Raw genomic sequence first — 10,849 nt, 5'->3', positions numbered from 1 at the left:
AGAAGCACACATGACCACCATTGATATCTAGACCTCCAAAAATAGCCATTCCTCTGCAGTTGGATCAGAGGGTCTCATCAGATTTTTATATGCTGAGGAGTCCAGACAAATGAGTTCAGAAATCATTTGGTGGAGAATCTCATCATTTCTGGGCTACAGAGGAGGAAACTAAAGCACAGGGAGATGGATGTGACTTGCCCAAGGTCACCCAATAGGTCAGCATCAGAGCCAAAAAGGAAATCCTGATTGTCAGAGAACTGCCATACTCACAGGACAAAGGACAAACCTGCCTCTCCTGCTATTACTGTGTATTGTATAGTAACAGAGAGGGAGCCATGCTAGTCTATATAGTCTTTAAAGTGCTACTTGACTGCTTTTTGTTTTGATTGTGTATTGTATGTTTTGGAATATTTGTTGATCCTGCTCTAGAGATGTTGTGCCAGAGTCACTGCAGGGTATCAATCAATAGTACATTTCTATCTGAGGTGCTTACAAGTGGCTTTTGATATAGTGTCATTGGAAGGAGAAGGGTCATGTGACTGGACAGGGAGCGACACAGGGTCTATTCCCGACTGTGCTGCTAACATGCTGTGTGATCTTGGACCAGTCGCTCACTCTCAATGCTTTAGTTTCTTCTTCTATAAATGAGAGACACTGTAATACTGCCTGCCTACCTCACAGGGGTATTGTGAGGCTTAATTAATAACAGTCTTTAATACACTCAGGTGGAAGGCGCTGAAGAAGCGTGCAGTATCATTACAATTAATTAACACTGGCAAAACCCTTTTATGTTATGCCTTTCATCCTAAAAATACTACATTCGTTGGCCCTGATCCTGCAGTCAGAGCCATATGCCTGGATACCCGAATTCAGTGAAGCTTCAGATGGGTCAAGGGATCTGCTTTTGTAGATCTAGTTACAGGATCAGAGCTTATGTACATCTGGCCCCGTTGAAACACGCCAGCTTCTGGAGCGAAGCGCACAGATAACCAGAGCACACTGCTGTAAGGTGGGGAGATTTTTACAGCCAAAGATGCAGCAAGTCCTGTTAGTATTCAAAGTGCCCTGGAATCTTTCAGAGCCCCAGGAATACCATACTGATCTCACTGAACCACTGCCCAGTCCTGTTCCTAGTGCACAGCAAAAAGGAGAGACACCACCACTTCATAAAACCACAAAGCACTATGAATGCATTCAGATAAACTCAGAGAAAAGCAGTGGCCCTATCTCCTTGCCAGGCGCAGCGATTGGACATCAGAGGCCCAATAGCCAGCTCTCATCCTGGATTAAGTCCATTGACATCAATAGGAATGCACCTCAGCATGAAACCTGTTGATGTAGATGGGATCAGAATCAGGCCTTCAAGACAAGTGCTTACATTTTGGTCCTGGATTGCAAAATTGTGAATCCCGAAAACTCATAGTCCAAACATGGGGATGGTGTATAACAGCAACCCAAAAATGACAGACTCCCAAAAATAAGCTGTGCCGGAGACTGAAATTGAGGCTGTGTCCGTTATTGTAGTGCAAATAACTGGTCACAGCCATAACTTTCCTTCTGATGTAAAAAACTCTCAGCAATCAAACGGTGGGAGGCAGAGCAGCTGGCCTATACCATGCAGGTGACTTTGAACCTAATCTACAGGCCACTTGGCCTGTTTCAATCAGTGTTCCCTGCAAGTTGTGCAATTGTGCAGCAGCTCAGGAGAGATTCCAATGCTGCCCACCTGATTAGCTTTTTGTTTCCTCTGGTGGTGCACATAAAAAGATATCCCACACATGGAGGGAAAAGATTAGAGGGCACATTGGTTATAATCCAGACTCATAGGGTTGCCAGATTGCAAGATAGTCTTGAATTTCCATGACAAGTCCCACATTGTGCATTTACGCAAAAATGCCCCCACTGGACATTTTTGCATAAGTGGGGGATGCAGGGCTTGTCATGGAAAAGTCCCCGCCAGCTGGGGGCTTGGGCCAGGCTCCATCTGGCTCCCAGCTGCAAGGCTGCCTGGGACCCCTGCTCTATGGCTGGGGTTCCTGCACCTGGGGCCCCCTGCTAGGCTCCATATCCCACACACTCCTTTTCAAAACGTGGCAGCCCGAATCCGGAGTGACTCCACTTTCTACCCAGGCGTTTACACTGCTCCAGGGCAAGACTCTTCCCAGGGGCGTTCGAACACAGCTACTAATTGCAACCCCCCGTCCCCCCAAAAAGGGAAACGCACGAGGCGGGGTCCAGATCTGGCCGAGCCCCTTTGCAGCCGGATCCCCCCACCCCAAGTCTCGGCCACCCGGATCCCCAAGTCTTATTCACCTCCCTCCCCCGCTCCGCCCCGCCCCCCGCGACTCGTGAGCACCGCCCACTCCGCAGCCGCCTCGTGGCATTGTGGGATGAAACAAGATGTAGGCAGAGAAGAGCGAGAGGAAAACGCTCGTCGCTGTGGGCCGAGGCTGCGCCGCAGCCAATGGCGAGGGCGGCCGGCTGAGGCGCCGCAGGGGGAGGGGCGCCTATTTCAGCGCGGAGGAGGCGGCCGGGCGGAGCGCTGGGCAGAGCGGGGCACGGCGGTGGCGGAGGCGCTTCGGGTCCGGTTGCCGGTGACTCCCGCGGGGCAGGTGAGCGTGGGGCGGCGGGGCTTTCTGCACGGTGCGTTCGCGGGGAGGCTGCTGGGCAACGGGGGCTGTAGCGGCCGGGCCGGGGGCTGCAATCGGGGGGTGTGTGTGCCCTTTCCAACCCCCCCCGTGCACCCCCCCCCCGCTGTAGGAGCTCCCCTTGTTCTGGCTGCCCGGCAGCCGGGGGATGCGAACTACTCCCCCCCGCCCCCACCGCTTACTCCTGGGGCAGCTGCCCCCCTCCAGCCCCTTGGATGGTCTCCCACGCCGCCTCCGGGCCTCTTCGCAGGAAACTTAAGCCACTGGTGCAGCCGCTGCCCGGCCGGGCTGCTCTTCGGCCTGCCCGGGCGCACCGTATCCGCGCTCCCACGCAAGGTCATCTCCGTGATCCGAGCCAGCCGCTTTCCCTCGGGACCCGGCAAGGGAAGGTCACGCCTCTCCCCGGGGCCTTCCTGGCTCCGCTGGGGACTGCGTGCAAACCGCCTCCCCTCGGCCCGCTGAAGAGGGGCCTGCCTCCTACAGGGCAAAATACAGTGGAGGGGCCAGCCTGGGGTATTGAGTGGGGCTGTTAAAAGCTGGATCACTCTCTTGGCTCCGAGTTCAGTGTCCGCTTTTGCCGTGACTCTTGGGGCCTGGCTTGGTGGCTGTGACATATAGCAGGAGGCAAGTGGCCGGGCTGGGGCGCCACCTGTGCCTGTCTCTTTCCAGGAGGAGGGGTGTGGTGGTATTGGTAGGAGAAGGACTGCTGCTGAGGTCTGCAGGTGGAGTAGTTTCCTGGTGGCCTTTGGAAGGAGAGCGATGTTTGGCCTCTGGCTTTGCCTGCTGCTCCCTCACCTTGTCCAGCCAGCAGTGGCTGCAGCAATCTTACTTAGCTGCTGTGGACAAGAGGATGCTGCAGTCAGGCAAGAGGGAGGTTGGCTGGCAAGAGGCTGGAGGTGGGAGGGAAAGGAGATAGCCGCAGGGTTAGCTGAAGGGAGTCGTTTTTTCTTGTTGCACCATTGCATGGCTTGGGTTTGGCAGGTGGGTCTCTACTCCAAAGATCTGTCGTAAGCAACACCACGAAGGAAGAGACCTTCTGAGAGTCTCTTGTTGACCCTAACAGAACTGGTGAGCTCTGAATTGACTCTCAAAACTGCCACATGTGGCTTGTCTTTGCGTGCTTGGCTGTCTCTCTATGACTTTCCTTTGTGTTTGGCATACTCCAGGTTCCAAACTTACCCCCTGCTGCTGAACAGTGACTTAGGCTGCTGTTGTCTTAGGTGGGCGGGGCAGGTGTGACTGCTTTACTAAAAACCCTTACAAGTGCACTTGTTCTTGCCTGGCGGTGTAGAATTACCATCATCCTCCAGTCGTGTGTATGACTAGCAATGCTCAGTTAGACACAGTATCTAAAATGTAGGAGTCTTCAACTGCAGGCAAAATAAAGAAGTATTGTAATCAGAGGTGTTACATAACTAGATTCTTTCTTTGGCTAGCAGGCTCCTTTAGTCGCTATAACAAAGCAACTCATTCAGTTTTTCTGGGACTGCTTCAGGAAACAATCATTGTAGCAGACCCTCTCTTTAAGGGAGCCAAATGTGTATGGCTTTTCTACCTCCAAATATACAGTGCGGAAGTATTGTTAACGATTTACTTGCATGGCACTGTAAACTTAATGGGGCTTTGCAAACCTGGCTTGACACACACTGCTGTGGAAAAGTCATTTTTAAAACTTAAGTAACTTTGTGTGGATCTTATGGTAAAACTGCATCTAACCATGGGCATCACCCACACCACTGGCCTTCTGCAAGTTTCAGTGGGCACTTGGGCCTGGTAATGATTGACTGATTAAAGAGAAATATTCAGCTAGTCTGCAGATAATCTATTGAAAGAAACTACAACTAATGGGTGTGCTCCAGCATTTGAGACATGTATAGTGGCTCAGCCCTGATTAGCATAGCATTCCCTAACTAGTTTTTGCAGAGGGGAAGAGTGAAGGAACAATTGTCAGACACACCGCAGTGCAAGTTTTGTTTTGTTTTCGTCCTGGGTGGAAGCATCCTTCACAGCAGAAGTGGCAACCTGCTATCCTAATGCTGTGCAGTGTATGAAATGTAACTAAAATGGTTTAGGTTGCCTTTTTCATGCTGGCAAAGTGCAAAGGGTATTGATGCAGGGAGGCAAACTAGATCTGAACTAGCAAGGCCAGGGTACGACCTTTGAACTGTCCCATTTGAAGGGAATCTTCACACACTTGCATGAAATACTGAAGGCTTCTACTGTATCCATTGAATGCATCCACCTACAAACAGTGTGACACATTCTGGGGGCTGCTGTTGGCAGAGGCGTAGTAATGCATTACTTACTCCATTGGCAGTATTTTAGAGGAAGTCCTGGCTTGCTTACTGATTTGCAGGGCTGCTGTTGCTGTAGTTGAAAGGAGTAGAAGATCTGTGTGTAGGATTCATGGGTATTAAAGCTAAAAATGTACATCCAGGTGATATTTATCTGTCTGGTCCAGTTTCTAGGGGGCTGCCTATACTACACTGTTCTGTGTGCTAGGATTACTGTTCTGTGTGCCTGTAATCAGGTATTGGGTAAAAGGGGGGTTTGGTGTAACCTAAATACACTGTATCCAGAACTGTTCTGCATTATGTAGACTCTGTATTCTAATGCATGGAAAAAACTGCAGCGGAATTCCTGTGGGCACATCTTAATACTTTGTTCTACCTTAGGTTCACAATGTCTGACAGAAAGGCTGTGATCAAGAATGCAGACATGTCTGAGGACATGCAGCAGGATGCTGTAGACTGTGCTACGCAGGCAATGGAGAAGTACAACATAGAGAAAGACATTGCAGCATATATAAAGAAGGTATTGTGGTTGCTATAAAATGGTACAGTAATAGCTGAGACATGTTGACTAGCTTAAGTTCTTATTTGACCCTTATCACCATACTCCTGGAGTGCTTCAGTACCTGTGTGAGATACAGCAGCACCACCCTCCCTGTTTCTCAAGAGGGAGCAGAGACCAATTCTATGACTTGGTCAGGATCACACAGGCAGTCTGGTTTAGGTTTAACCAGTTTTCCTGATCCTCAATTTAGATTATATTAACCAATGGACCATTCTTTCTGGCTAGTCAGACTAAAAGCACTTGTTCACCCTTTACCTGAAGTAGTGGCTTAATGTATTATTGACCTCTCTGCAATCTTCTGCAGTCTTTGGCAGATGTGACATGACTTAAACCCTGTATGACCACTGTAATTAACCAGGCACCCCACCTAGTCAAGGGAATCTTACATGTCTTAGCTTAAACAGGCTAAATTGAGTGCCTACTGTTCACCTCCACATGCATGTTTTTCCTGTCTAGTGAGAGATTAACACTGATCTTTTTGAAAATTCTGAGCCCCAGCTCTGATTAAGGTGAATGACATAATGGAGGCTCAGCATTTTTAAAAATCTTGCAAAAAGATGATGCCACTTAACATACCTGTCGGAACCCTTTACCTGGGTTAATCTAAGGAAACCTGGAAGAAAGAGTAACCATGTATCTTTCCGTTTGTTCACCTTGTGCATTTGATGCCATCTTGTGCATATTTGGTGCCCCGGTTTGTGTAGGCTCTTAACACGGCAACAAGGGGGAGAGTGGGGTGGGGGAGAACAAGAAGAAAATGACTTAAGAACCCAAAAGTAGGCAGAGTAATTGGGGACCAGTGTGGGACCTGAAACTATTTAAACTCCACTGTAGGTATTAAAATTCCATTTTTATTTGGGTAACCTGTTGAAGGTTAGGTTTAACCAGGTTCTCACAACCTGTGTCAAAGGTTGACTTGTCTGTGGAGGCTGTGGATAGGGGCTGCTCTGGCTGGGCTGGAGCATCACTTCCCATGGTACTGCTGCAAGTGGGGCACTCCAGCACAGCCCAGTTGGGCTGAAGCAGCCTCCCCAGCTAGCCCCCCACACTGGGGAGTTGCAATGGACAGAGCTACTCTGGCATGGCTGGAGTAGCCCTGTGGGGCTAGAAAAATTCCCTGCTTGCAGCAGGTGGGGGACTGCTCTAGCCCTACCTGTTAACTGTAACCAGTTGGCTTCATCTGTTGAATTGTTGTTGAAGGGAGTAGAAGTGGTAAAGCTTTAACCAGTTAACTGAATTTCATTTTGTTGAGACCATCTTATTTTCTTAATTTGGCCTTTCCAGGTCAAAAAAGTTTAATCCAGAAAGGTGGGGGGCAGTGCAACAATAGAGAGAATGGAATAAGACCTAAGACAGCTAAAACTCAGGGAAGGCTTGTTACGTATTGGCTTCCTTTCCCTTTCTGAAGGAAACTGCTCACTGTACATTTGATGTTAGTGGAAGAAAGGTTACCTGCAAAGGCCTTCCATGTCCTGCCAGCTGGCCATTTCCCCTTCTCCCCCAGCTGCTTTTTGGCATAAAGTCTGAGGCTTTCTAACTCTTCCACGTTACTTTTTTCCCTCCCACCTTTTTCAAATTGAGAAAGTTGAGTCTAATACTTCCCTAGTTTTGGCTGAGAATGGACTCATGGGATATCCCTACTAATTGAAGGGATGACGGCTTTCAAGCCTTCTGAGAAACCCTTCCCTCCCAACTGCTAAATTTGATTCAACTCTTCATCTGGCTGAGAGACTGCTTCACTTGCTCAGCTCTGTTTCACTGAAGCCTTCCCAAGGCAGGCAAGGTGTGAATGATTTGGCTTGTTTACATTAGAAACTCTCCTCACAAAATTCTTCTGCTTTCCTTATGAAGAATCCCCAAAGGCCAATTATCTTCCTTTTTCCAAGTGCCCTTTAAGAGCCAGTGGCTTGCTAGCATAAGCATTCTAAAAGATTTTCTGCAAGTTGGTTTGGAATGGGAGGATTTAAATGTTTCTATGAAACAAATGGCCTATACCACTGTACCAAGGGACCTTTAAAATATGCTGTTATGACCTGCAGCTTGTGTATAAATCAAATAAGCACCAGAGGGGTAGCTGTTAGTCTGTATCTTAACCAGTGTGGCTCCTTAAAGACTAACTGATTTGGGCATAAGCTTTTGTGAGTGTAAAACCACTGTTGAATGCACAGAGTGGAAATCCATTGCATGCATTTGACTAAGTGGGTTTTACCCACAAAAGCTTATGCCCAAATAGATTGGTTAGCCTTTAAGGTGCCACCAGACTCTTCATTTGTTTTTTGCAGATAAGCATGTAGTGTGGGACCTCAGACCTTTTGTACCCTGCTAATTAACTGATCAGTAATAGAATAGGATCTTGTATGCACCTCTGTCTTCAGATTTCTGTTGCATTTGTATTAAACAGTAACAAGTTAATGTCTATTTTGGAGTGGGCTTTCTTGGTCTTAACTACTGTACTCTCTCTTCCTTTAGGAATTTGACAAGAAATACAACCCTACTTGGCACTGCATTGTGGGCAGAAATTTTGGCAGCTATGTAACGCATGAGACAAAGCACTTCATCTATTTTTACTTGGGTCAGGTTGCAATTCTTTTGTTCAAATCCGGCTAGGAAGTAGGCGCGAGCGAAATTTGGACTGTAATGCACTGATGGCTGAAGCCAAGATTCCCTTTAACATGGCTGTGCCGCTGCATGGACTGTGTACTCTATTTAATGTGTATATGTTGCAGTAAAATCTACTTCTGTTTAGTTGCCTGGGAAGAAGGCGGCATTTTTTGTTTCTGCTTTTTTTTGGGGTTGTATTGCACTAGGAAAACTGTAAATGCTTAAACAATGGCCTTTAAGTGGGAAGAAATAAAACGGTTCCACAAACAGCTCCCCCAGAGGGAACCTTTTCTTTTGGTAAGGCTGGAAAAACACTGTTTAGCAGACCAAAAAGAGATCATCTTGAGTTCATGGTGAATACTCTTGTTAGACTGTTTAAACTTGTCTGTGTGTGTATCTGTGGAGGAATGTCAACTTTCCTTTCCATTTTTTTAGTCTGTGGAGTGGATGTGGGAGCCATCTCAGCAGTGAGTAGGGGAGAGGCATTGGAATACCCATGTAAGTTAGCAGGGAGGCTTTTTTATAAGGCTTTTAGTACAAGAGCGTACCCCCTCTTGGGCCTGCATGGCAAACGGTACATCTGGGCCTTGGTGTTTTTCTGTAGAAATGCCCACATCCACAGCCCTGGATCAATCAAACTCACAGCAACGTAATCTAGTCTGAAACTTAAGTGTTCCCCCACGCCCCCCCAATGGCTTCTGTAGGAGGAAGGATCTCTTGGCCTCAGTTGCTTGGTAGTGGGGTGATCCAGAACTGAAGTTATCACTGAGACAGACTCTTAGGCCAACTGGTCTCTGTTCTGAAATGGACTGGAAAACTTATAGTGACTGACACTTGAACCTGAAAGACTTGAGTTGACTTGTCCTTATCTGGACAATGCTGCCCTAAACTCAAGTCTTACCCTGAAGTAACCATGTCTTGTAGAGGTGGCTCTCCCCCCCAAGCCCTCCACTGTAACTGATGGAGACAGTCCTCCAGGAATACCTTGTGTCCCAAATATCCCGAGCACAGTGCAAAGAGGTTTCTTCTTAGCAGAAGTTGTTCTGTGAGGTGAAACTTGTGACTATATTCTCCAAAGGCAGACTGTTACCTCCGGGGCTGGGGGGGGGGTTAGTGTTGTCTCAGTGGGTAGTAACTTCTAAGTGAAACAGCCATGTTCTTCTGGATCATCCAGTGGTGGTGTCCCCTCCCAAAAAAAAAAAAAAAGCCAGTGGTGGCTTCTGCAATATCTGGTGCTTGCAGTAAGAGCCCACTTGATTTGGTGGTTAATATGGGCAAAATTTCTAGAATGGAGTGAGTTCTTTAGGACAAGAGAACTCCTAGCTTTTGAGGTGAATTAAGTGGATTATTGAAAGTAACATCCCACAGCTTTGAGTTTCCTGTGTTGGGAGAGGGTAGAGTGTCAATTGAAATTACTTAATGACCCAGGCTGGCTACTTCCTGAAGTAAAAGTCCTTGTGTCTGTAGACTGTGCAAAATCCAAAGTATACCTGACTTTGTAATATTGATAGAATCATGTTGTAACTAGACAGGATGTGATGTCATAATTTATTTAATGTCAACAAAAAAAACTTTAGTTCTGGGGGTGAGGTGCCTTGGGCTATCCAGGGCACTCTGGCAACCCTGTCTATACAGAACTCCACTTTTGATCTAAAACGGAGAATGTGTGTTTGTTTTTTCCAAGCATGAGTCTGATGTGAACCTGTTCACTCTTATGTGGAGCAAGAAATGTTCCCTTCATAACTGCAGTTGCTCAAATACCTTTTTATTTTTCAAACATTAAAGGTGAATTGACACATTTAAGCTTCTAAATTTCTTTCATGCCAGACTTGCAAAGTTTAAAAACATTTAGCAGCTTGGATCCTTCCACCCGAAGAATTCTGTTCAAAGTCCTGACAATCCACGTTTGCTATGTTTGACTTTTTTTAATGTTTAGCCATATCTACTGAACTCTTGATCACCCCTTCATACTGTTAGCATGTTTGAGCCTGCTGATTGTAAGATCTTTCTGGAAGAGGATATAAAAACTTACTTCAAAGAGAATGTCACCTGAGGTCACTTTTGGGCTAGTCATTAGGCTCAGGGTCCTTAGTGGGTGCCGGCCATCACTGGTATTCCAGGCATCCTAGCTGTAAAATTACTTAATGACCCTCCTAAGCTGATCTGCCCAGACTCCTTTGCTGTTACAACTAAAGCTTTCCTTAGTTATTGTAACTGACGAAGCCTTTTAGGAGCGTTAACCCTACCAAACTACTCCTAGCTTCTGCTTGGATTGGCTTGTTAGATAAATAGGGTCTCCAAGACCATGGAACTTTGCCTCTTTGCTGTGCTTCATCCTCTGTCCTAAAAAATAATCCAAGTATTGAAATGTTAGATCTTTGAATTTAAAGATTTAATGAGCTAGCCTGTAACTAACACCAGTGGCCACCTGATGTTACTGGCTTGAAGGTGGGAAGGAAATGTCTGGTGAGTGGATGGGGTGGGGAACAAGTAATCAAGAGTACTAAACTGCTTTCAAAGTATCAAAACCAAAAAAGCAGTCTTTAAAATGCTACTTCACTGTTTTTTGTTTTGATAGCATATAGACCAACACAGCTTCTTCTCTGTTGCTTTTAAAGTGTGACTTAAACCCAAGGCTTATCAGCATGATTCTATCACAGGATTCCCCCACAGCAAGAAGGCCTATCTTGAAAGACTTTTGTACTACCCTCCATCCCCCTGAAGGTCACACAACATGCATGGGG

General features: G+C 46.9%; 1 protein-coding gene across 1 annotated transcript; it reads left to right on the top strand.

The window, feature by feature from the left end:
- Positions 1-2,455: 2,455 nt before the first annotated feature.
- Positions 2,456-9,903, top strand: DYNLL2 (dynein light chain LC8-type 2). The gene is made up of 3 exons (XM_075013928.1): positions 2,456-2,612; positions 5,324-5,462; positions 7,974-9,903. The coding sequence occupies exons 2-3, from the start codon at positions 5,331-5,333 to the stop codon at positions 8,109-8,111; spliced, it is 270 nt and encodes an 89-aa protein (XP_074870029.1). The 5' UTR covers positions 2,456-2,612; positions 5,324-5,330; the 3' UTR covers positions 8,112-9,903.
- Positions 9,904-10,849: the final 946 nt, after the last annotated feature.

This window comes from Carettochelys insculpta, chromosome 19 (genome assembly GCF_033958435.1).
Source record: "Carettochelys insculpta isolate YL-2023 chromosome 19, ASM3395843v1, whole genome shotgun sequence".
In the NCBI taxonomy this organism is placed as follows: domain Eukaryota; kingdom Metazoa; phylum Chordata; order Testudines; family Carettochelyidae; genus Carettochelys; species Carettochelys insculpta.
The sequence above is the reverse complement of the archived record's forward strand: the minus strand, read 5'-3'. Positions and strand labels throughout refer to the sequence as shown.